Raw genomic sequence first — 27,582 nt, forward strand, 5'->3', positions numbered from 1 at the left:
TCAAGGGACATTAGATATTTTAAACCTTCCTTAATATAAAATGAAGTGTCACCAATAAAGATGTTAAAAAAAACAAAAAACCAAAAACAGTTTAATTAACTAAATGATTAAAAGGTTAATAAAAAAGTTATTCATAAAAAAATAAAATAAAATAAAATGAAGTGTCCTACATTAGGAGATGAATGGGTAACAAACTTGCTTTGGAACAAAAATAAAGGAAGGCTGGGCCCTGAGCTCAGAATAACCCATAGCATCTACTGTACAAATTCATTACAGCAGGCATTATAGTCATAGCATATTGCCTCCTACTGAGTACACAAGCACAGGCCTGAAACTCTCCCAAAAGCATAGCAAGAATGATTACTTTTACCTTGTCTAATAGAAGAAGGCTAGAAAAAAAACATTCTTTTGGAGATGGGGGGGGATGTGGGGGTGAGAGACAATTATGGCAAAATATTTATTAAAACAGACCGACTCTAAGAGTTTATTCTTATCTGTACAGTCAGTCACAGAAGTTATCACACCCAAATGTCCATGAAACTCTCTGTAACCCTGCCTCCTTGCTCTGCTTTAGTAGGGGGTATAGCTAACTCTATAGACATCTTTTCCCCTTAGTAGGGGCCATCAGCAGTTCCACACTCAGTGAGAGTCCTTTTGCCCCTTCTTTTGTTCAACTCTAGTAAGTTACTTCCAATTTGAAAGCTTCTAGGAGACGCCTCAAAACCATGTTTTGGCAGAATGTCTCCCCAGTAAGAACAAAAGTATACCTTCACCCCATTTAAGCCTGATCTCTGATATCAGTATAGTCATGCTCAGCAAATCAAAGAATGATGAGTCATGTCTATCCAGTGCCCTGACCTTCCTAGGGTATCCAGTGCCCTACTATCAGCAGAGGGTAGAGTGGCAAGCTTTTCTCCCTTCTTTCTTCCTTGCCTCTCTAAAGAAATCTCCCACTCCCAGCAGCATTTAAACTTTGTCCCTGTAGCCTTGCCTGTGCTAAAGTGCTGTTAAAGGGATGTTTTTGGGGGGCAAAAAGGTCTGGGAAAAAGGCCAAGATCTATAGCCACTCTGAACAAAAGGGAGATAGAAGTGCTTCAAACTGGCAAAGACAGTATCTGTTCCTGCCAGGATTCTTCTGTCAGTCTACTCTGCAGGTGATTCTATAAACTGTCCCCAAGGACCTGTTTCCATGTGTACAAACAAAAAGAACTAAGGTCCTTGGAAGAATAGACGTGGCTGTTCTTTACATGGAAGTAAGGCTTAATATGGGTCTGGCAATGTGCTGGCTTGAAAGTGGCCAACTATGGTGTGACTGAAGACAGGTTGAGTGGAGAAACTCTGCGTGTGGGAGTGTTGTTAGCAGACAGTGAAGCAGGGAGGAAAAAGGGAGCAGGCATCTCGGTGGAGGGAGTCTCGCCTTGGTTCCGAAGCTGTAGGATTTGCCGGAGCAAGGCCTTACCTTCTTCCCGGGTCTGAAACAAAGTCAGGCAAATGTGTCAAAATATGTCCAAGGCTTTTCTCAAAAAGTTTCTAAAATACTGACATACAAAGTTCCACAGAACAAGGTAGCCTTTCCACTCACCGTGTTTTCTTTTCTTTTTTAAATCTTTATTGGAGTATAATTGCTTCACAATACTGTGTTAGTTTCTATTGTATACCAAAGTGAGTCAGCCATATGCATACATATGTCCCCATATCCCCTCCCTCTTGAGCCACGGCAATCAAAGAAAAAGAAATAAAAGGAATACAAATTGGAAGAGAAGAAGTAAAACTGTCACTGTTTGCAGATGACATGATACTATACATAGAAAATCCTAAAGATGCCTCCAGAAAACTACTAGAACTAATCAATTAATTTGGTAAGGTTGCAGGATACAAAATTAATGCACAGAAATCTCTGGCATTCCAATACACCAACAATGAAAAATCAGAAAGAGAAATTAAGGAAACAATCCCATTTGCCATCGCAACAAAAAGAATAAGATACCTAGGAATAAACCTGCCTAAGGAGGCGAAAGACTTGTACTCAGAAAACTATTAAACACTGATGAAAGAAATCAAAGATGACTTAAACAGATGGAGAAATAGACCATGTTCTTGGATTGGAAGAATCAATATTGTGAAAATGACTATACTACCCAAAGCAATCTACAGATTGGATGCAAACCACTCACCCTCTTAACCACCTTCCACTTTCCACCCCCAGATCATAGTAAAGTCATGTGCTCGAACCTAAAATCCAAACCTTTTACTAAAGAACTGATACTCACATCATTGAATGCACAGCACTTTTGGGCACAAGCTGAAGCTTCATCCCACAGCTTGCACTTAAAATAATACTGGGCCAGATAGCGGAAAGCAGTGCTCTCCTCCAAGTGTTCCACTATTTCCTAGATAAGGAAATCAGGAATGACTGAGGTGACAAGAATAAGATCAGCAACCCAATTCTCATGCTCATGACACATACCCCACACGAATAGATATCCTGGATATATTTGATGTAACATTGGGCTGCCTGTTCTGACTCAGTCAACTGTTCATGAAGCCTACAAAAGAAATTGGTCTTTAAGTATAAATCATATCTCAAAGCAAGCTAGTGATAAAAAGTAAAATCACACAATTAAGATAAAAAAATGATAATACATAGACAAGTACAAATTTTGACATAAATGACACAGTGGGACCCAGAATAGCATTAGTGCCCAGAGATGGTGGTTACTTCATCAAAGCTTAGAATCATTACTCTGCTACTGGTGATGGAGGGAAAGTTAGTAAACACTTAAGCTGGATAACATACCATTGCAAAAATTCCCTGGTAATACCCTGAGTGAGATTAAAAAAGATACCAAGCAATTCAGATTTTTTGTAAGAATCCAGAAAAGAACTGGCAGGAATGAAATTGCATTTAAGAACCTCTTTCCTTATCATTTCTGAGTTATTCCTTATTTTCCTGGGCCTTATCAGGAGGAGATTAGTACCTAAAGTAGTTTTCCTAGACTGCTCTGACATAAAAATCTCATTTCTTTCAATTCATTCTTGAATTTTCCAAATAGGAAAACAATTCCTCTTCAAAGAGAAGTAGCAGTCTCTTGAGTCAAGATGGCTAAATTTCCAGATCAGTAATCATACACTGTGCTACATCCCCTCATTCATGTAGATGATGGATGGGAAGCTCTAGAATGTGCAGGACCACCTCACCAGAGAAGCCAACAGAAATATCACTAGCGTGTCACTCTTTCACTCACTTTGCCAGTTTTACCAGAGCCATCTTTTCCACATCTCCCACAGCATAAGCTCTCCAATAGCACTGTCAAAAAAATAAATAAACTGGTCACTTCAACCACTGACCCATGTGCCATGACTAATCACATAGAGACTCAGGTCCTGCAAGCCTCCCAGAATTTCAGACTTGGAGAATACAAAGCATTTTTACTAGATTTGATAGGTCCAGGCTACATACTAACATTCCCACTAATGATGTAAGCCCCACTTTGCTTTATACACTCTATGTGCCTATAAATATTCAGACTTCCCTATGTAGATAGATCCACATGAAGGAAAATTAAGCACAGATAGCTCGACCCCTCATCCAAACAGCAGATTTCCACACAAATTCTCCAGGACCCAATTTCAGATACCTTTTTGGCTTCCACTAGTTGATTGAGTTTCTCATAACATTCTCCTAAAGCGACCAGCATACGAGAATCATTGGGCCTGAGAGGGAAGAGAAATAGGAAATCCAAGCAAAAACTGAAGTCCTCCCTTGAGGAACCACCACCACTATTTCAAAGCTATGAAGGGAATGGGCTTTAATCCAATACTTCATGTAATTATATTATTTTGTGTTCACAATTATACTATTAACACATTAGTAGAATACACTACATAAAAATGACCAAACAACATATGGCATGTTTAAACTTAGGTCTCTAAGAGTCAAAACCATTCACTGTGATTCTTCAATAGCTATCAAAAGAGAAAGAAAAGTGTCAGTCCTTCCCACAACAAACACATCATCAAGTGGCCCGACTTACCGAAGCTGGTGGGCTCGTCTATAATAATAAAGGCAATAAAATGGCATCTTAAGGATTTCATAGGTCTGCCCAAGGCCATACCAGGCTCTGTAGTCCCGCTTATTGACCTCAATAGCATGCCTAAGAAATGGAAGAGAGACTGGTAAGAGAGCAGAATCAAAGTTAGCGACTTGCAGGCTCAGTAGAGACTCCTAAAATCACAACAATCTGCTCCATCTCCCCCTCCAACTAAATGCTCACCTATAAGCCTGAATAGCAGCAGATGTGTTCTTCATTTCCATGTACTCATGTCCCATCAGCGTCCAGGCACCAAGATACCGAGGATTCAATTTCAGTGCTCTCTGGAAATACAAGGCTGCTTTCTCATGCTGAGAACGCAAACTATAATAATTGCCTAATTGAAAAACAAACAAACAGAATATATAAATAACTAGAAAGGCAAAAATAAGTCACTAAAATAGGCAGCATTCCACAGAGTAGGCATGAACCATAACCCATTCCCCCAAAGTCCTTGCAGAAAAGCCAAATTCTACATATGGGCAATATCATCATTCCCTTGGAAAATATTTTTTATCTATCACAAATTTTGTTTTTTTAAAAAAAAAAAGGTTTCCTAACACCACAAAGGTTTTCTTCATTTTATTTCCTCTCGATATAGCATTTATACACATATTTCCTTAATAAAGGGTAGGAAATTCCTAGAGTATGCTTTAGATTGGTGGTTTTCCAACTACCTTCCTAGGTTTCTAAGGAGGTACCTAAAGGATTAAAAAGGTAGCACTCTGAACTCCCCTCTTCCACAAGAATCAACGAAGTTCTATTATCATTGGTCTTAAAAAGAAAAGACGGGACTAAAGACACAGACCTACTAGAGAATGGACTTGAGGATATGGGGAGGGGGAAGGGTAAGCTGTGACAAAGTGAGAGAGTGGCATGGACATATATACACTACCAAACGTAAAATAGATAGCTAGTGGGAAGCAACCGCATAGCACAGGGAGATCAGCTCAGTGTTTTGTGACCACCTAGAGGGGTGGGATAGGGAGGGTGGGAGGGAGGGAGATGCAAGAGGGAAGAGATATGGGAACATATGTATATGTATAACTGATTCACTTTGTTATAAAGCAGAAACTAACACACCATTGTAAAGCAATTATACTCCAATAAAAATGTTAAAAAAAAAAAATAAAAAAAAAGGGGGCTTCCCTGGTGGCACAGTGGTTGGGAGTCCGCCTGCCACGCAGGGGACATGGGTTCGAGCCCTGGTCCGGGAAGATCCCACATGCCACGGAGCAACTAGGCCCGTGCGCCACAACTACTGAAGCCTGCGCACCTAGAGCTCGTGTTGTGCAAAAAGAGAAGCCACCGCAATGAGAAGCCTGCGCACCGCAACGAAGAGTGGCCCCCACTCGCCACAACTAAAGAAAGCCCACGCACAGCAACAAAGACCCAATGCAGCCAAAAATAAATAAATAAATAAATAAATAAATAAATAAATAAATAAATAAATAATATATATTAAAAAAAGATTATTAAAAAATAAAAGCATTCTTTATCCAATTAAGGAAAATCTAAAAAAAAAAGAATATATGAAAGATTTTAAGATTCTATAAAAAATTTTATTTGAAGAAAGGGAATAAAGGCCATCTTTCTTATACTAACTAGTAAATGGATAAACGAAATGTAGTATATATCCAGACAACGAAATACTTCTCAGCAGTAAAAAGAGAAGAACTACTGACATATGCTGCAACATGGACAAACCTCGAAAATGAGTTCAGTGAAAAAAGCCAGACAACAAGACTAAATATTCCAAGATTCCACTTATATGAAATTCCTAGAAAAGGCAAAACTATACAGATAGAAGGCAGATCTGCTGGGGATTGGGAGTAGGACTGACTGCAAATAGACCCAAGGGAACTTTTTGGGATGACGGAGTGTTCTAAACTGGATTAGGATTATGGTTACACAACTGTATAAATTAGCAAAAACTCAGTGAACTGTAAACTTAAAATAAGTAAATTTTATGGTATGTAAATTATCCCTCAATAAAGCTATTTTTAATATATACCAATAAAATGGACAACCTAGAAGAAATGGACATATTCCTAGAAATGTATAATCTCCCAAGATTAAATCAGGAATAAGTAGAAAATATGAACAGACCAATTACCAGTAATTAAATTGACTCAGTAATAAAACAACTCCCAACAAAAAAAGGCCAGAACCAGATGGCTTCACAGGTGAATTTTACCAAACATTTAGAAAAGAGCTAACACATGTCTTTTCCAAATTATTCCAAAAAATTGCAGAGGAAGAAATGTTTCCAAACTCATTCTACAAAGCCAGCATCACCCTGATACCAAAACCAAAGACACCACAAAAAAAGAAAATTACAGGCCAATATCACTAATGAACATAGATGAAAAAATCCTCAATAAAGTATTAGCAAACTGAATCCAACAATACATTAAAAGGATCATACATCATGATCAAGTGGGATTTATCCCAGGGATGCAAGGATGGTTCAATATCTGCAAATCAATCAATGTGATACACCACACTAACAAAATGAAGAATAAAAATTACATGATCATCTCGATACAGAAAAAGCTTTTGACAAAATTCAACATGCATTTATGATAAAAACTCTCCACAAAGTAGGTATAGAGGGAACATCAACATAATAAAGGCCATATATGATAAGCCCACAGCTAACATCATACTCAATGGTGAAAAGCTAAAAACTTTTCCTCTAAGATCAGGAAAAAAATCAAGGATGCCCACTTTTGCCACTTTTTTCAATGTAGTACTGGAAGTCTTAGCCACAGCAATCAGATAAGAAAAAGAAATAAAAGGAATCCAAATTAGAAAGGAAGAAGTAAAACTGCCACTGTTTACAGATGACATGATTCTATACACAGAAAATCCTAAAGATGTCACCAAAAAATTACTAGAGCTCACCAATGAATTCAGTAAAGTTGCACAATACAAAGTTAATACAGAAATCTGTTGCATTTCTATACACTAATGACAAACTATCAGAAAGAGAAATTAATGAAACAATCCCATTTACAATCACATCCAAAAAAATAAAATACCTAGGAGTAAATCTAATTAAGGAGTTCAAAGACTTGTACTCAGAAAACTATAATACACTGATGAAAGAAACTGAAGACACAAACAGAAAGATATACCTTGTTTATGGATTTGAACAATTAATATTGTTAAAATGACCATACTACCCAAGACAATCTACAGATTCAATGCAATCCCTAACAAAATACCAACGGTGGGACTTCCCTGGTGGTCCAGTGGTGAAGACTCTGTGCTCTCAATGCAGGGGGCCTGGATTTAATTCCTGGTCAGGGAACGAGATCCCACATGCTACAACTAAAGATCCCACATGCCACAACTAAAGATCCCGCATGCCACAACAAAGATGCCACACGCGGCAATGAATATTCTGTGTGCTGCAACTAAGACCCAGAGCAGCCAAATAAATAAATAAATATTAAAAAAAAATACCAATGGCATTTTTCACAGAACCAAAACAAATAATCCCAAAATTTGTATGGAAACACAAAAGACCTTGAACAGCCAAAACAATCTTGAGAAAGAAGAACAAAACTGGAAGCATCACATTCCCTGACTTCAGACTATACTACTAAGCTACAGTGATCAAAACAGTATGGTACTGGTCCAGAAACTCACTCAGGCACTTATGGTCAATTAATCATGACCAAGGAGGCAAGAATATACAATGGGGAAAAGACAGTCTCCAATAAGTGATGCTGGGAAAACTGGACAGCTACAAGTAAAAGAATGAAATTAGAACATTTTCTCATACCATATAAAAAAATAAACTCAAAATGGATTAAAGATCTAAATGTAAGACCAGAAACCATTAAAACTCCTAGAAGAAAACAGAGGCAAAACACTCTTTGACAGGAATCATAGCAATATTTTTTTGGATCCATCACCTAAGGCAAAGAAAACAAAAGCAAAAATAAACAAATGGGACCTAATTAGACTTAAAAGCTTTTGCACAGCAAACAAAACCATCAACAAAACGAAAAGACAAGGACTTCCCTGGTGGCACAGTGGTTAAGAATCCGCCTGCCAATGCAGGGGACATGGGTTTGATCCTACATGCCGTGGAGCAACTAAACCCATGCACCACAACTACTGAGCCCGCGCTCTAGAGCCCACAGCCACAACTACTGAAGCCTGCATGCCTAGAGCCCGTACTCTGCAACAAGAGAAGCCACCACAATGAGAAGCCTGTGAACCGCAACGAAGAGTAGCCCCTGCTTGTCACAACTAGAGAAAGCCTGTGCACAGCAACAAAAACCCAATGCAGCCAAAAATAAATAAATTAATTAAAACAAAACAAAACAAAACAAAAAGACAACTTACTGAATGGGAAAAAATATTTGCAAATGATATCCAAAATACATAAACAGTTCATACAACTTAATATCAAAAAAACAAACAACCCAGTCAAGAAATGGTCAGAAGACCTGATAGACATTTTTCCAAAGACGTACAGATGGCCAATAGGCACATGAAAAGGTGCTCAATATCATTAATCATCAGAAAAGCAAATCATGGGGCTTCCCTGGTCGTGCAGGGGTTAAGAATCCGCCTGCCGATGCAGGGGACACGGGTTCGAGCCCTGGTCCAGGAAGATCCCGCATGCCGTGGAGCAACTAAGCCCATGTGCCACAACTATTGACCCTGTGCTCTAGAGCCCATGAGCCACAACTACTGAGCCCATGCGCCACAACTACTGAAGCCCGCACGCCTAGAGCCTGTGCTCCGCAACAAGAGAAGCCACCGCAATGAGAAGCCCGCACACCACAACGAAGAGTAGCCCCCACTCACTGCAACTAAAAGAAAGCCCACGTGCAGCAACAAGGACCCTACGCAGCCAAAAATAAATAAATAAATAATTTTTTTTAAAAAAAAAGAAAAGCAAATCAAAACCACAATGAGATATCACCTCACAACTGTCAGAATGGCTATCATCAAAGAGACCACAAATAACAAATGTTAGTGAAGATGTGGAGAGAAGGGAACATTTGTACACTGTTGGTAGGAATGTTAATTGGTGCAGCCACTAGGGAGAACAGTATGGAGAGTCCTCAAAAAACTGAAAATAGAACTACGATATGATCTAGCAATTCCACTTCTGGGTATATATCCAAAGAAAACAAAAACACAAATTTGAAAAGATACATGCACCCCAATGTTCACAGCAGTATTATTTACAATAGCCAAGATATGGAAGCAACCTAAGTGTCCATCAACAGAGGAATGGATAAAGAAGATGTGGTATACATACATAATGGACTACTACTCAGCCATTAAAAAGAATGAAATTTTGCCATTTGCAACAACATGGATGGATCTGGAAGGTATTATGCTTAGTGAAATGTCAGTTTGAGAAAGACAAACTATCTATTATCACTTATACATGGAATCTAAAAAATAAAACAAACGAATGAATATAACAAAACAGAAACAGACTCACAGATAAAGAGAACAAACTAGTGGTTACCTATGGGGAGAGGGAAGTGGGGAGGGCAAGATAGGCGTAGGGGATTAAGAGGTACAAACTACTACGTGTAAAATAAATAAGCTACAAGGAAATATTGTACAGCACAGGGAATATAGCCAATATTTTATAGAACTTTAAACAGAGTATAATCTATAAAAAACTTGAATCACTATGTTGCACACCTGAAACTAATATTGTAAATCAACTATACCTCAATTTTTAAAAAAAGAAGAGGGCTTCCCTGGTGGCACAGTGGTTAAGAATCCGCCTGCCAATGCAGGGGACACGGGTTCAAGCCCTGGTCCGGGAAGATCCCACATGTCGTGGAGCAACTAAGCCCATGAGCCACAACTACTGAGCCCGTGCGCCTAGAGCCCGTGCTCCGCAACGAGAAGCCCGCACACCGCAACAGAGTAGCCCCCGCTCGCCACAACTAGAGAAAACCTGCACACAGCAGTGAAGACCCAATGCAGCCAAAAATTAAATGAATGAATAAATTCATTTAAAAAAAATAAAAAATAAATAAAAAATAAAAAAAGAAGAAAAAACAATTCGAGATATACCAAGACTTTGAGGGATTTTTCATGAGATTGTTGAGTGAGAAAAGTAAAATACAGAGAAATGTGTGTAATATGATCCTATTTTTGTAAGCAAACAGCCCATTAAACCCTGCATATGTGTATGTGTACTTTTCATGTGGTATGGGACATGCTAACACAAGTATTTTAAAGGAGGAAAGGTGCAGTGAGGGGAAAAAACCCTGCACTTTAAAAAAATCTCCTTTATGTATAAATTGCATGTGCATAAACTAGATAAAAAGATGGATTTAAATGTATATATACTAATTTACAGAGATAATGATATACTGTCAAACGGAAAAAGCAAATTGCAGAGAAATTATACGATTCCACTTTGGTAAAAAACAAGTAATAAGATTTCTATATATGTGTTTGTCTTTGCTTTTAATTTGTCTAGATTCAGCTGTCAGTTTGATTCAGGAGAAATTATTTATAACAATTGTCTGTATCACTTAAGATCATTCAAGTTCACATTCACCTGGGAAAAAAGCAAGATGGAGGGCTTTATGTCCTATAAAAGGATACCTTTGCTTCTGCCACTGACTCGGACCCACAGACAGAGGAATAAACAAACTCTAGACATATTGTCCAAAGGTTAACTTCTGTAATAGAATAGGAGAAGTGAAGTAGTAGTAGCAAGGGTATAAGCTTTAGCTGGTAAAGGAGTCAGGATGACAAAGGAGATGTTAAAGAAGTCAGAACAGGCAAGTTCTGGACAAAGATTAAGTAGATGAGATTTTCTGACCAGTTGGAACAGCTAAAATGTACTGAATGATTACAATGTGCTGGGCAACTTACATTGTTATAAGTGCTTTGTATATGTTAATTTACTTACTCCTCACAACGAATACATGGGAGAAGGTTCTACTGTTATTATCCCTTTATGGATGAGGAAAGTATAGCACATAGAAGTTAAATCCAATGTCACACAGCTAGTTAGTAGCAAAACCAAGATTTAAACTTGTGCAGTTTTGTTCCAGAGTCCAAATCTTAACCATGCTATACTGTAATATATACCTATATAAATACACATACATATATGTATTTGTGTGTGTGTGTGTAAAGCTGCCTCTCAGAGACTGGGCCTCCAGAAAAGACGCAGAAGGAAGCATTCAATTCACATCAAGACGTAACTGCAGAAGCAAGGACTAAACAAGTAGGAGATTCTTGCCATCACTCTATTCTTAAGTTGTTTCATTCTCTTTCAGGTCCTCAGTTTCTTCTCTTCTCTCTCCACCCTTTCTCCTTTGTGAAAGCTGAAATATATTTTTTGTCATATCTAATGTTCCTTTTTTTTGATTTTTAAGATAGGTGGGCTGAATTCAACAAACATTTATTGACCGTATGTCAGGAACTTTGCTAAGCATTACAGATACACTGAAGAAAAAACAGTTCATTAAGAAGTTTACCAATCAAACGATTATTTAAAAAACCAGATGGGAATTCCCTGGCAGTCCAGTGGTTAGGACTCCGCACTCTCACTGCCGAGAGCCCGGGTTCAAACCCTGTTCCGGGAACTAAGATCCCGCAAGCCACGAGGCATGGCCAAAAAATAAATAAATACATAAAATAAAAAACCAGAAACTCCTAAAGCATTACTCTTCATATGTACGTATCCTTTGATTTTAACTGGCTTTAAGTTAGTAGGCTAAAAAAAGAACAGTTCATTATCTCCCCTACCTCTGTTTCCTTTCTTCAGGTGAAGGACAGTGTTATCAATCTGGTTACCCATTCACCAATTCCTGTATGTTCTACTTCCTAAATATCTTCTAAATCTAATCGCCTCTCTTCATTCCTCCTGCCGATACCTCAGCTTGGGCTCTCATCATCTCTAGACTGGATTATTGCAAAAGCCTCCTTGTTGGTCTTGCTCTTTTTCTAATCCTCCCAGCACACTGTCTCCAGTTATCATGTGACAATGAAAATCTAAAAACATTTATCATTCTCTGGTTTAAAATCCTTCAGAAGACTTCTCCTGCCTTAAGAATAAAATCCAAACTTCTGGTAAGGCACAAAAGGCTCTTCAAGATCTGGTGCCGTTCATACAGTCCCTCCTCCTACACCATGCTTACCAGGACACTAAACTATTTCAGGATCACTGTCTGTTTCACACTTCAATGCCTCTGCACTGCAATACCCTTCCCAAGTCAATCCATCTCCTCCTTTAGTGAACTCTTTCACTCCTGCCCATCCTTCAGGTATCACCTTCTCAAGAAGCCTTCCCTAATCAGACTGGATTAGCTACCTTTCCTATGTACTCTATTAGCATCCTATGTTTACTTCAATCATAACCCTCAACCCACTATATTATAGTTGTTTCTCACTGGTCTTCCTCAGTAGGTAATGGGGTAGGTACTGCAACACAAACCACTGTATCTGGCACTCAGAAGATGTTCAAAAGATGTTTTCTGAATAAACTGGAGTTCCATCCTCACTTTAACGGACTTTATACTTCATTCACAATGCTCTGATATTGAAAAGATCATTTGTTCCTCTTACCTATGTTCCCATAGGATTTTTCTTTTTTTAATATTTATTTCCCATACTAGACTACAACTTCCTAAAGGGCTGGAAATATTTATTGAACGACTGAATTGAAATTCTATCAGTTTATTAACAACATCCTAGCATATAAATGTATGTTCTCAATGCAGTGTCACCAAAGACCCAGGAACAGGGCCTTTCACCTCCAGGAAACTTAGGCTTCCAATCACAACTAACCAAGCTTACTTTTATCCAAGAGTGGCCATTCATCTATTTATGTCAACTGATTATCAGGCCACAGTAGTGTGGCCAAGTACATAGGGCCATGGTTCTCAACCAAGGATGATTCTGACCCCAAGAGGTTATTTGGCTTTATCCGCACAACTGGGGGAAGGAGGTTACTGACATCTAGTGGGTAGAGCTGGGTATACTTCTAACACCGTGCAATGTACAGGACAGACCCCCACAAAAGAAATTATCAGCCAAAAATGTCAACAGAGCCAAGAGTGAGACACCCTGATACAGAAAAAGATACACTCTCATCTCTTTTCATAGGATTGGAAATGCTTACAAACATTTTAGTAATATTAGTAAGTTTAAAATACACACGCTTTGGGACCTCCCTGGTGGTCCAGTGGTAAAGAATCTGCCTTCCAATGCAGGGGACGCGGGTTCAATCCCTGGTCAGGGAACTAAGATCCCACATGACATGGGGCAACTAAGCCACGCGCCACAACTACTGAGCCTGTGTGCCACAAACTAGAGTCCACGCGCTCTGGAGCCTGCGCACCACAACTAGAGAGAAGCCCGCGTGCCACAACAAAGAGCCCACGCCGCAACAGAAGATCCTGCATGCCTCAACAAAGACCCTGCGTGTCGCAACTAAGACCCGACACAGCCTAAAAATAAATAAATAAAATAATAATTTAAAAATACAGGGACTTCCCTGGTGGCGCAGTGGTTAAGAATCCGCCTGCCAACGCAGGGGACATGGGTTCGAGCCCTGGTCCAGGAAGATCCCACATCCGCGGAGCAACTAAGCCTGTGCGCCACAACTACTGAGCCTGCGCTCTAGAGCCCGCGTGCCACAACTATTGAAGCCCACGTGCCTAGAGACCGTGCTCTGCAACAAGAGAAGCTACCACAACGAGAAGCCTGTGCACCACAACGAAGAGTAGCCCCCGCTCACCACAACTAGAGAAAGCCCGCGTGCAGCAACGAAGACCCAACGCAGCCAAAAATAAAATAGATAAAATAAATAAATATATATATTTTTAAAAAACACATATATATATAAAAAATACACACATTTTTGATCCAGCCTTTCACTGCAAGGAACTAATTATACAGAAACAGTTGCATAAACATGCAAAAATAAATATATACATACAAAGATGTTTCCTGAAGCAATTTTTATGTTAACAAACACTAGCCACAACTTACACAATAGAAAATGATTAAATAAAAATGGCACATCTATATAATAAAATACTAAATAGCCATCAAAAATAATATAATACAACTCTACATGTACTAGCATGAAAAGATGGAAAAGATATATTGTTAGGTTAAAAAAAAGGACATTACAAAGCAGGTGTATAATGATACAGTTTTTGCAAGCAAACCATACACATACACATACACCATTTTTAGTACTCACACACACATACACCATTTATAGTACTCACACAGAAAAATATTCTGGAGTCATATCCACCAATCTTGGGGGTGGGATTACAGTGATCCTTCACATTATATTGTATATAATTTTGTTACCTTTGACACTTATTTTTTTTGGCTGTGCTGTGAGGCATGCAGGAATGCAGGATCCCAGTTCCCCGACCAGGCATCGAACCCGTGCCCTCTGCAGTGGATGCGCGGAGTTCTAACCACTGGACCGCCAGGGAATTCCCTTTTTTTCTTTTGACACTTTTATATTATTGTTATTTTTACATTTGGATTACTTACAATAAAGATAAAAAAAGGAAAAAAGTGGTGACTCTTACCAATTACACAGCATGTTTCTACACGATATTTATCAATCTCACAGAGGTTGTGAGCCAGATAACTCAACTCAGATTTCATGCTCTGAAAGAAAAGAAAAACGATCTAAGCATGAAAAAGGAACCCCTACATAATTTTTCTCGTAGCTAATGTTACTAGGTGACAATCCAACCCAGGAGATAAAAGCACAAAAGAGCTTAAGTCCAAGCAAAGGAAGGAGCTCACCCTGACATAAAGAAGGTTGGAGAATGTGTCCATATTTTCAATCCTGTAAGGGTCTTGTTTCCTTAGCTCATTAAAAATAGAGAGGGCTTTGTCGATATCTGCAGAAAGAAGACAGAGAGTTCAGAAAACAACACAGCACTACCTTCAGGGTTTGATGGTATTTCGTTGTCCTTATTCACTCACCTCTGATATTGTGATAGGCAACTGCAATTTGGGAAACAATATATGAGCTCTTAGAGAAGCCCACATCAATGAGATTCTGATACTTTTGCAGGGCCTCCTCTATCAACTGCAACTCTGTGTATATATGAGCCAGAAAAAACTCTTTCATCCAGGTGTCTGGCAAAGACAGGAACTTCAGCTGGCAGCAGGAGAGAGAGGAACACACTTAATATACTTTGACCTCTCTCCCAAATGAACATCAAGGAACTATCTTTATTGTCTAAAAGAATTTATCACCAAAATTTTATTAGAGTACCTAATAATGAACACAGGGCAGTTCAATTAAGTGAATAGGACTTACAAGCACAATAGGGAGGAATAGGGAGGAATGGTCTAGCTGGGGACAGCTTCAAAGAAACGATAGGATTTGAGGCGAGCCTTGGAGGATGGGTAGAAACTGAATAGAAAAAGGGAGAGGAAGAGAAAAAAGACAACATTCTAGGTAAGGACAACAAAAATAGAGGAAAAACAATCATGATGAGTGTGGAGGCACTCCACATAGAATGAGGCAACTAGCTCAGTTTGAGGGGAGGCTATGTGTTGGGAAGTAGTGGAAAAATAAGACTGAACTTATAGGGTGGGTCCTATGCTGCAACAGGAAATGGGACGCAACAGGAAACCACTGCAATTTTTGACAGGAGAATGACATGATGACATGGGTGCTTTAAGAATAAGTTTGGAAACAGTATGTCAGATGGCTTGGAATTGGGAGTATAAAAATGGGAAAGCTAGATAGAAAGTATTTATTACTTTTAAGTAATCCAAATTTGAGATGATAACCAAGACAGCAAAGGAAACCAAGAGAAAGAGATGCAGACAAGAAGGTAACCATGGCAATGTCTCGCGACTGACTAGATAAAGGGAAATAAGAGAAAGGGAAGAGACAAAATATGACTCTGAGGCATCAAGACTGGGTGCGTCCTGAGAAAAAGAGATACAACTGAGAGTCCATCAAGTTGGGAGGAAGAAAGAGAATTTGGTAGGCAAGATGAGAAATTTGGTTTTGCATATTCTGAGTTCAGAGATAAAACAAACTTTCAATGAGGGCTTCCCTGGTGGCGCAGTCGTTAAGAATCTGCCTGCCAATGCAGGGGACACGGGTTCGAGCCCTGGTCTGGGAAGAGCCCACATGCCGCGGAGCAACTAAGCCCGTGAGCCACAATTACTGAGCCTGCGCGTCTGGAGCCTGTGCTCCGCAACGGGAGAGGCCGCGACAGTGAGAGGCCCACGCACCGCGATGAAGAGTGGCCCCCGCTCGCCGCAACTGGAGAAAGCCCTCGCACAGAAACAAAGACCCAACACAGCCAAAAAAAATAAACATAAATAAATAAATTAATTAAAAAAAAAAAAAACTTTCAATGAAAGTCTAGTAGGCAGTTAGAGATAGGTAAATACAAGTAAGCCAAGGTTAAGATTTCAGACACAAATGTAGTAGCATATATCACTATTGGGGAAAATCAACCAGCCCTTGGTCCTCTAGAGCCAACAAAAGGAAATGTGTTGTTGCTTCTATTAACTATTGAAGAACAGCAAAATAAACTTTGTAGACAATGTTCTCTAACAATGACTAATAAAACAATGCAGTTTATAAAGCAATTTCATATACATTATTTCCTTAATTAACAAATCTCTAAATCTCAACAGAGACCTATGACAGCTCAGAAGAAACATTAAAAATGTTTTTAATTCAATTCTTGATATCAGAGAAATTGTTCCTATAGAATCTTTGGAATTAGGAGAGAAACTATAATAACATTTAGTCTATAAAACAAGTTACAGTAAAACTTGAATATGAAAACATATTCTAAGTCAACTGAATGCAAATGCAACAGCAACTACCAAACAAGATCTAGACATTAGTCTTTCAAATAAAGACCTAAATCCCAACAGTGAAAGAGACTAGAGAAGGAGCAAAGAGGTAGCTATAATGAAAGGTTTAGCAAAACTTTCTCCCCCTACCCCATTATTAAAGAATTACATAAGACTTGAAGCAGAAGATTTTTCACATAGCTCATCTCAATTTACCATCTCCTTGTCTGTAATCAAGTTACAGAGTTCTAGCCAGGCTCCCCAATGCAAAGGCAAAACATGAGTAGCCTCCACAAACACATCAATGGCCTCTTTCACCAAGTCCAGCTTTCGAAGCACCACACCATACCTAGGAAAGAAGGGAACGATCACAGAAGTTAATAACATCTCCCCTCTACTCAGAAGAATATCTCACATAAGTTCCAAATTACTATAACACTTACAGATAAAGGCCAAATCCATCAAGTTCCCGAGCCTGGTGTTTTTTGCTGAGCTCCACTCTCAATTCTCTAAGAGCCTCATTTTTCACTTGACCTTTCTCCAGGGGGCCTAGGAAAGAAACAGAGTTTCTTATCTAAGGGTAGACTGCTGTTTTTCATTTCATAGACCTAGATATTCCCTTTGGCATCAACCAAAGTTACACCTGGAACTTCCAGCAAACACTCACAAGCGGCCAATGACATCTTACACAGTCCATTTACTTTATTATAGAAACTGCAACTGATAACTGGTCTGCAGTCATATTTTGTTAGGCCCACACAGGTTTTTAAAAATCTGAATTAATTATCAATGTTTAAAAATCAGAAGCCTCAACTAAAAATCTAAATTTCCAGGTTCAGGTTGCAGGGAACAGGGAAGGGCCAGCGGAAGAAAGCCCCTGACAACACCAGGCCCACATTCCCACCGGGCAACCCTCAGAGGAAGCTGGCTGACAACCAGCCAGTTGTGCTCTCCAATTTGCAGACTCCTCCTCAGTCCACTTCCCATGTTTATATTACCTGCCTGGCTCCTACAGGCATTATAGAGTTTGCAACCTCTGCTTTAGTCCAAAAGGTAAGAGAAAGAAATTCATACCTAGGCTATCAACTGTTTCATCATCCTTCTTCTTTTCTCCAGACTGTAAGAGAAAATCAATAAATAGGTCTTTTTTCCGCTTATGCTGAAACCTGTAGCAGCCTGATTCGACCTAAAGGGTACAAGTCCAACCAAAATGACATCTACTATTGGTCACTAATTTTAAACAACTATTCGGGGGCTCCCACTGGCCAAATCTGGAATCATCTGAGTACCAAAATGATAAAGTGAAATAATGAATTATAAACAATTAAAAATACAGGCATTCTTGAGTCCATACTGATACTAGATAAATACATAAATAAGTGGAGAAGGGGAAGACAGGCTCTTGCTTAGAGTAGAATTTACTACTCAAGAGTGCTGGAGTAGAAAATCATCATTTTGCAACATTATAATAAAGAATACTTCAGGCAAAAATTAACAATGAATTTCTTGACTAATGGTTATTTAGGTTTTTAATTTTTTTGGCTATTACAAAAAACCCTTCAATGAACAGCCCTGTACATATATATATCCTTGTGCACATATTGAAGTATTTCTATTGGACAAGTTAAGTTTCTTAAAGAAGAATTGTTTGGGCATAGTATTTCAAATTGACATAATCTGCCCGGAGCAGCGGCCCACACATGTCGGGGCCTGGGTTTCATCTCCCCATACCAAGGAGTGGGTGGTGGGCTGAGGCCCCAGTGGTTCTGGGCGCCAAATCTCACCCACAGGCACGCCAACCAAACCAACGCCAAACTACTTTTACTCCTGAAACAGAGGGTCTACTGCCCCATACTTTTGTCAATAATGAATATTACCAATATTTTTATATTTTCTTTCATACCATTATTTTTTTACTTTACTTATGATGTCTTCTTTATTATTGCTAAGTATTTATAAAGTACATTCACCAAGTAGACTTTTGCTAAACTATTTGAAGATTAAACTTTTGCTACTGGGATTCTAAATATGGATGCTGCAGCAGAATGACATCTTAAAATGGCCCTCACCAGATATCTAGAATACATGTACAGGAAATAGGCTTTCTTGCTATTGCAGCCATGCAGGAAATGTGCTGCCCGATCATACTCTTTAACGTCAAAGTAGGCCTTGGCCAGGGTGTAAGCATCCATATCCTGGGCATCCTCCTAAAAAAGAGACAAGTTTATGTAAGTGGTTAGGAACAGGATAACAAAAGTTCAAATCCAAGAATATTTGTTAATTTCAAGATGTAAGAAAAAATAATTATTTTCCTCCTCCCAAAAACCTAATACTTATTTATTAGTTTATGAAGTAAGGTCACAGAACATTTTTTCAAAATAAAAGCTTGGGGAAAAATATTAAAATTAAGAAAACTAAACCAATGCACTCAGAAACTTTTATTGTTTCTGCAAATGTTGTGGGAAATTGCATACGCTTTAGTGTTAGGGACTTGGATTTAAATTCTGACTCCTTGATTTCCTGGTTTCAAGACATTAGTAGGGAACTTACTTAGCTTCTCTGAGTATTCACTTCTTCATCTGTAAAATGGAGCCAGTAATACGGATTTGATATGAGGAAAAAGTGAAAAAGTCATGAAAAATGTCTAGCATTAATATCTGACATTCCTTTCCTTCGGCAGACTTTTAAATGTCCACATAAATGCAACATGCTGTGGAATTATTTATACTTTTTGTACTTCAAGAAAGTTTTGACATGTTAGTATTGTAAAAACCAAAAAAACACAGCTATAATTCTTTATGTAAAAAAAAAAAAAAAATGAAATGATGCACATTTGAGGTAAAAACATACAATCCCCCCAAATTCTAAGGATAAGTTGATTAAAACTTTAGTAATTTCATTCTCCTCATCCTTCATGTCCAAATATTACCAGCACAAAACTGGAACCAAAATTATGTTCAATATTTTCTTCATTGGATGAACATGTCCTAAATATGGCCATTCAGCTTAGGATTCTGGTGGCCCTTTTCACGTACACTCACCATTTACTTATTTCTTCTCCTGCCTCTCTCACCTGCATTGTATCTTTTGGATTAAGGAACATTCATTGTTTTTAAGTGCGTGTGTGTGTGTGTGTGTGTGTGTGTGTGTGTGTGATTGGTGGGGGTGGTAATCAAGAAATGGCATCTTCAGGAAAAATAAAATGGATTATGATAAAGATCTTTCAGACGACACAGACTATGTAAACATACATACTATAGATCATACATAAAATGTATTCCTATCTCATTTAATTCTCTCAATATCCCCACAAAGTAAATACTATTATCCACAGATGGGGAAACTGTGGCTCAGGAGGTTAATTAAGTTGCCAAAAGTCACTAGTATGGCTGAGATTTGAACCCAGAGCTGTCTGGATCCAAAATCAGTTTCGTGCTGTTGTATTGGGTTGGCCAAAAAGTTCATTTGGTTTTTTCCATTAGTCGGCTCTAGTAGTGCTTAGTCATCTTTAACTTCATTTGAAACAATTTTGTTAGAGTGTATTGTGACAGCTGTCATATCAAGGTTAATTTTTTAAAAAACTTATCAAAACTGGTGAACTTTTGTGTAGCCATTTTAATATTGAAGATGGAAGGAAAAAAGCAACATTTTCCGCATATTATGCTTTATTATTTCAAGAAAGGTTGAAACGCAAAAAAAGATTTGTGCAGTGTATGGAGACAGTGCTGTGACTGATCGAACGTGTCAAAAGTGGTTTGCGAAGTTTCGTGCAGGAGGTTTCTCACTGGATGAGGCTGCGTGGTTGAGTAGACCAGTTGAAGTTGACAGTGATCAAATTGAGACATTAACTGAGAACAAGCAACGTTATACCATGCAGGAGATAGGTGACATACTCAAAATATCCAAATCAAGAGTTGAAAATCATTTGCACCAGCTTGGTTATGTGAATTGCTTTGATGTTTGGGTTACACGTAAGTTAAGCAGAAAAAAAACCTTCTTGACCGTTTTTCCTCACGTGTTTTCTCTCTTAAACGCAATGAAAACGTTCCGTTTTTAAAACAATTGTGACGGGCGATGAAAAGTGGATAGATACTGTACAATAACGTGGAACGGAAGAGATCGTGAAGCAAGTGAAATGAACCACCATCAACCACACCAAAGGCCGGTTTTCATCCAAAGAAGGTGATGTTGTGTATATGGTACAATTGGAAAGGCGTCCTCTATTATGAGCTCCTTCCGGAAAACCAAACAATTAATTCCAACGAGTACTGCTCCCAGTTAGACCAACTGAAAGCAGCACTTGACGAAAAGCCTCCAGAATTAGTCAACAGAATACGCATAATCTCCCATCAGGATAATGCACGACTGCATGTTTCTTTGATGACCAGGCAAAAACTGTTACAGCTTGGCTGGGAAGTTCTGATTCAACTGCTGTATTCACCAGACATTGCACCTTTGGATTTCCATTTATTTAGGTCTTTACAAAATTCTCTTAATGGAAAAAATTTCAATTCCCTGGAAGACTGTAAAAGGCACCTGGAACAGTTCTTCGCTCAAAAAGATAAAAAGTTTTGGTAAGATGGAATTATGAAGTTGCCTGAAAAATGTGAGAAGGTAGTGGAACAGTGAATACGTTGTTCAATAAAGTTCTTGGTGAAAATGCAAAATGTGTGATTTGTACTTTTATTTTAAAACCGAAGGAACTTTTTGGCCAACCGAATAAAAACCTTTGACGCTTCTCCTCGTTATGAATGAATACTGTCTAGGTTGAGCTAGAAAACCTAAAAGGCTGAAATCTTAAGCAAGGATTGTTTACTAATCTCTCCAGCTTAAGTAAGAGCACCACTAAGTCTTTCAAAGCTTAGAAAAAACATACAGATAAAATCGCTTAAAACACCCAGCTCTTTGAATGCTTGAATTTCCTCTACAAATATCCCTGCTAAGCAGTATGCTCCCTTCCGGTGACAGGGCACTCAGTATCTCTTCTGATGATGGGGAGCACTCACTGTGAAGACGTGCTTACCTCTGTAATAGGCGGCGGAGGCTGCAGCTCGGACAGAGGCAACGCTGGGAGGGAGAAGGCCAACTCCGCAGACCTGGAACACCCACACAAACTGAATCAGCTCAAGACCCCCAAGGCCGAGGATCCAAGCCCGGTCCCCTCGGACTCCGACATCTTACCATTTGCTACTGTGCAGTAGGCCCCGCTCCCGGGTAAGGCCCGCGATAAGTAGCAGCTGCTTTTTAATTTCCCGCAAATTTGAGAAATCGCCGCTCGATGACAGGGCGGAGACCACAGCAGCCGACACTGCCACCGGGACTACAGAGGAGCTGGCAGCCATTTTCCTGTCTTGGCCACCCCAGCCAATCACCAGCGAAAATACTGGCTGCCCCTCCGCTCCAAAAAAGTCTATCTGTTATTGGCACGCTCTTGCTCCAGAAAAACCAATCAGAAATCTTCCTTCTCGGAACATCAGTAAGAGGCGGGGAGGGAAGAGGCAATTACTTCTCCGATTGGCGAAGAACTAGTGGGGCGCGAAAGTTAGAACAAGAAAGAGGGGGGATAGCCACGACTTCTGGGCGGGGCAGAGAGGAATGAGTGATTGGGAAGGTGGCTTGGGAAGCTAGGGTTGGGAATAGGGGCAAGAGAGTGCAGAATGATGTGATTGGACGAAAGATAAGAGTGTAGTTCGTGGGCAGATTCTGTGCCGCTGGATGACATAGTGGTGTATGTGTCTAGCAAGGATGTCTGGTATCCTCTAGATTTTTTCTTAAAGAAGTAAGTTGTATGGCCACAGGTGGAGAATTCTTCCTCTTTACCCACCTTTTTCTTACCCCGGGGGAGGGGGGAGGGTAACTAACATTTATTGAGGGCTTACCTTGTGACAGGTTCTGTACTTTTACATACATAATCTGGTTTAACCATTAAAACAGCTCTATGATATTGTATCATCCCAGTTTTACAGATGAAGAAAACGAAAGCTCAGAGAGTTTGCATCACTCTTCCAAGGAGAGTGTTTAGATTATAACCCAGCTCTGACTCCAAAACCCAGAGTTCTTAAACACTACATGAACATTTTCAACCTTGTTTTGTTTGTAACCCTTTCATAGTAATATATGGTTTTACCAACTCCCTTGGGAACGTTTTGAACCCATTCTTTGGGTGTTATATAGAAGTGATTTTAAGTAAATCATGTTGTTTAGATTAACATGTATTATTAAAGATTGTATTCTAAAGTCAACTTTATCGCAACATACTATACAGTGCATGAAGGCAAAATTCTACTTTTTTCTTGTTTCATAAGTGTTGCACACTTTGTATTTGTTTTAAATTTATAATTTAAGAAAAAATGATTTGTTAGCAAATACAAAAATTACAGTATATCATACATCTACTCATGTGTATCTATGTACATATATTTGTATATATATACTGAATATAAACTGAATAAATACTGACACATAGAATGAAATGTAACTGTTTATGGCATTATAGATAGATAGATACTGCTTTTATGACTTGTTTAGAATTCTTATATTTGCCCTTTAAAATGTTATTGTTTATTTTTATAATTGTCTATAATTTTATGTTTTGTTTTTAAATAACAAGAAAATAGAGATGATTTCAATATGCTTTTGGCAAGCACTTATTTACAAACAATACATTTTTAGTGTAGCCAGTCTTTTGTCCCAATGAATGAAAAGATAAATTGGATATAATTGTCACACAATTTTTTTTTAATAAATAAATTTATTTATTTATTTATTTTTGGCTATATTGGGTCTTTGTTGCTGCACGCAGGATTTTCTCTAATTGCGTCGAGCCGGGGCTACTCTTCGTTGCAGTGCGCGGGCTTCTCATTGTGGTGGCTTCTCTTGTTGCAGAGCACAGGCTCTAGGTGCATGGGCTTCAGTAGTTGTGCGACATGGGCTCAGTAGTTGTGGCTCGCGGGCTCTAGAGCGCAGGCTCAGTAGTTGTGGCGCTCGGGCTTAATTGCTCCACAGCATGTGAGATCTTCCCAGACCAGGGATTAAACCCGTGTCCCCTGCCTTGGCAGGCAGATTCTGAACCACTGAGCCACCAGGGAAGCTCATTGTGGGTAAATTTTTAAAGTATATATGACTTAAAATAAAACACTACAACAGTCAAATCCACCACGAAGGCTTCCAGTGTTCAGCTGAGTAATACAGCTGACCCTTGAACAACATGGGTTAGAACTGCGCAGATCCACTTATATGCAGATTTTTTCAATAAATACATATACGTGGGCTTCCCTGGTCTGGGAAGATCACACATGCCGTGGAGCAACTAAGCCCGTGCGCCACAACTACTGAGCCTGCGCTCTAGAGCCCGCGAGCCACAACTACTGAGCCCATGTGCCACAACTACTGAAGCCCGTGCACCTAGAGCCCGTGCTCCGCAACAAGAGAAGCCACCACAGTGTGAAGCCCGCGCACCGCAACGAAAAGTAGCCCCTGCTCTCTGCAACTAGAGAAAGCCCGCGCACAGCAATGAAGACCCAACGCAGCCAAAAAAAAAAAGAAGTTATACTCAGATTTTTGACTGGGGGGCGGGGGCTGGCACTCCTAAATCCCATGTTGTTCAGATGTCCACTGTAAACTGTTTCATGTTCCTCTGATCACCAAGAACCACCTCACATTCATTCTTTCATTCACTCAAGACCCAAACTGTTTCCTTTTATCAGGAGAAAATATTTTAATAATTATCTTATTTGTTAAATGTTTAAAAAATGAAAGCCATAATCACCACCTTTAATGATGTGGACCGCCCCCCCCAACACCTTTGTGAACTCCTGATCTCTACTTCCTTGCCTTTCCAGCACCACCAATCTCAGCCCAGTTCAAAGGTGTTTTATTTCCAAGCTGACATCAGTCCTCCTTTTACATTTCTTCTCTCTCCAGGGGTACAATGGTGGTAATAATGAGTTTTTTACTTGGAGGCAGTTGAGTGGAGAGCTGTAGAATATGGGCCCTAAGCCATATTACCTAGGTTCAAGCCCTAACTCCACCATTACCAGTATTCCCAAGATCTTGAGAATAGCATTTATTCTATGTCCTTTAGGTCATTCAATGATAAAATGAGGATCATAACAATAATTCCTGCTATTCAGTTGGGGTAAGAACTGAATGAGATAATCCATGTAATATATTTAGAGCAATTGTTAACACAATGAGCACTGGATACATGTAAGATATTCTTGAACACTTACTCTCTGCTGGGATCTTTACATATCAGATCACTAATTTGCATGACAACCCTGCAAAGCAGGTATCATTATCCCTATTTTACAGGTATGATACATTTATATCAGATACAGTACATAAGTATGTTTATACATAACATACAGTATATAAGAACAGTTTAAAGAATAATACTAAGGGACTTCCCTGGCGGTCCAGTGGGTAAGACTCTGTGCTCCCAATGCAGAGACCCAAGTTCAATCCCTGGTCAGGGAACTAGATCCCACATGCATGCCACAACTGAGAGTTTGCATGCCCCAACTAAAAGATCCAGCATGCTGCAGTGAAGACCCAGTGCAGCCAAAAAAGAAAGGGAGGGAAGGAAGGAAGGAAGGAAGGAAGAAAGGGAGGGAGGGAGGGAGGAAATTAAAAGAGCACCCATGACCCACTACTTCGATTAAGAATAGAACATTACCAGTTCCTAAGCAACCTAAATGTCCATCGACAGAGGAATGGATAAAGAGGATGTGGTACATATATACAATGGAATAAATTAGTCATAAAAAAGAACAAAATAATGCCATTTGCAGCAACATGGATGGACCTAGAGATTGTCATACTGAGTGAAGTAAGTCAGACACAGAAAGACAAATATCATATGATATCACTTATATGTGGAATCTTAAAAAAGGGTACAAAAATGAACTGACTTACAAAACAGAAGTAGAGTCACAAATGTAGAAAACAAACTTATGGTCACCAGGGGATATGGGGGGAAGGGATAAATTGGGAGATTGGGATTGACATATACACACTACTATATATAAAACAGATGGCTACTAATAAGAACCTGCCGTATAGCACAGGGAACTCTACTCAATACTCTGTAATGGCCTATATAGGAAAAGAATCTAAAAAAGTGGATATATGTATATGTATAACTGATTCACTTTGCTGTACACCTAAAACTAACACAACATTGTAAATCAACTATATGCCAATAAGAAAATTTTTTAAAAGAACATTACCAGTTCTTTATTTTTGTTTATTTATTTATAAAAAAAATTTTTTTAAACCAGAACACTTAATGCATGACTAACCATTGAAACCCATAAGATGAACTGTATGCTGCAACAGCTGCCCTCTTGGGTTTAGGTGTTGCTCCTTCACAGAATCCATGCCTGAATCCACAGCATACAATTTTTAGGTGCCTCATTCACTGGTCAAGGTGATATTTTGTCTTTTAGCCTTGGCACTCCATTATACTTTCTCTTCCTCTTGGCCAGGTAGCCACATTGGCCACAGGTTGACTTCTGAAGGTGGGAGGCGGCACAATGTGTGCACCTTACTGTGACGCTTTCCCAGTGATGACATCCCCTTCCTCACCTCTTCTGTGGCCAAGACCAAAGAGATTACCAGTTCTTTAGAAGCCCCTCCAGTGACACTTTCTTTCCTCCTCCCCTCCTTTCCCTTTGCTCTTTCTCTTTTCCTTTCCTCCATCTGTACATTCTTTCTTCCATTCTCCTCCTTTTAAAGAATTCCCTTTTTTTTTCCTTCCGCACTCCGCTATTTCACAGCTATGAAACCTAGAGCAACATACTTAATTCTTATGGACTTCAGTATCCTTATCTATAAAATGGGAATAATAAGAACAATACCTACCTTACAGGCTCGTGGTAAAATTTAATGAGATAGTGTTTGTGTGAGGGTTAAATGAGATAATCTATGTGAAACCTTAGCACAGACCTTGGCATATGGTTGGAAGTCAATAAACAGTTGTTTATATTTTTATTATTATTTTAAAATCATTTCTTCTCTGATGGAAGAATTCTGTGGTATAATGGAAATAGGCCTTTGGAGTCATAGAGACCTGGGTTCAAATTGTGGTTCCATTATATACCAGCAGTGGCTTAATGCAAGTCACTAAACCTCTCCATCTATAAAATGGGGGTGATGATACTAATGGTCAGTAATCGACCACACAGGGTTGTTGTGAGGATCAGAAGAAATGACACATAAAGTACCCAGTAATCAGTTAAAACCTTTCCCTTCCTCTCTCCTTTTCTTCCTCTTTCTTTGATAGAGTAAATTTTCTTCCCAACAGGGGTATTAAAAGCAGCTGTGTGCTTGTGCAGTTTCTCCTAAACTCTGGATTCAGTTTGGCAAGTGTTTAACAAGCACCCACTAGGTGGCTACAAACACCTTCCTGGCTGGTGTGCTGTTATGCCTAGGACACTAACCCCCTTTGAGAAAATGAAGTTCTAGGATCATCTCCATTCCTGGGTCTGGACCCCTGGGATAATTTTTTAAATAATTTCTAAAAAAGAAGAAAGAATAAGAAGTTGCTGAATACAACTCTAGGCCCTAACCCCAAGCTTGTCACACACGACAGCTTCAGTAACAACTTTATCCAGTCATGTGCTGTCCCAACTAACATTCTCCAGCTGCCCTAGGGGTCTGT

General features: G+C 39.2%; 1 protein-coding gene across 1 annotated transcript; it reads right to left on the reverse strand.

The window, feature by feature from the left end:
• Positions 1–456: 456 nt before the first annotated feature.
• CDC23 (cell division cycle 23) lies at positions 457–23,926 on the reverse strand. Its single transcript, XM_082379662.1, has 16 exons — positions 22,101–23,926; positions 21,943–22,015; positions 18,989–19,126; positions 17,994–18,036; positions 17,363–17,468; positions 17,136–17,268; positions 15,072–15,249; positions 14,889–14,986; positions 14,666–14,747; positions 4,275–4,428; positions 4,035–4,154; positions 3,639–3,714; positions 3,246–3,307; positions 2,468–2,546; positions 2,271–2,390; positions 457–1,472 (listed from the first exon to the last, which is right to left on the reverse strand). Exons 1-16 carry the CDS (start codon positions 22,259–22,261, stop codon positions 1,302–1,304), a joined length of 1,794 nt encoding a protein of 597 aa, XP_082235788.1. The 5' UTR covers positions 22,262–23,926; the 3' UTR covers positions 457–1,301.
• Positions 23,927–27,582: the final 3,656 nt, after the last annotated feature.

The sequence above is a fragment of the Balaenoptera borealis genome, assembly GCF_965194805.1.
Source record: "Balaenoptera borealis genome assembly, chromosome: 2".
NCBI classification, from domain to species: domain Eukaryota; kingdom Metazoa; phylum Chordata; class Mammalia; order Artiodactyla; family Balaenopteridae; genus Balaenoptera; species Balaenoptera borealis.

What these genes read in the sequence shown, in the direction of transcription:
- CDC23 (XM_082379662.1), bottom strand. Translation starts at nt 22,261, where the DNA reads ATGGCTGCCAGCTCCTCTGTAGTCCCGGTGGCAGTGTCGGCTGCTGTG. An exon ending in CCAACCTTCTTTATGTCAGG is followed by an intron (nt 14,748 to 14,888) that starts GTGAGCTCCTTC and finishes CTTTTCTTTCAG; the next exon opens with AGCATGAAATCTGAGTTGAG. An exon ending in GCTGCTATTCAGGCTTATAG is followed by an intron (nt 4,155 to 4,274) that starts GTGAGCATTTAG and finishes TCCATTTCTTAG; the next exon opens with GCATGCTATTGAGGTCAATA.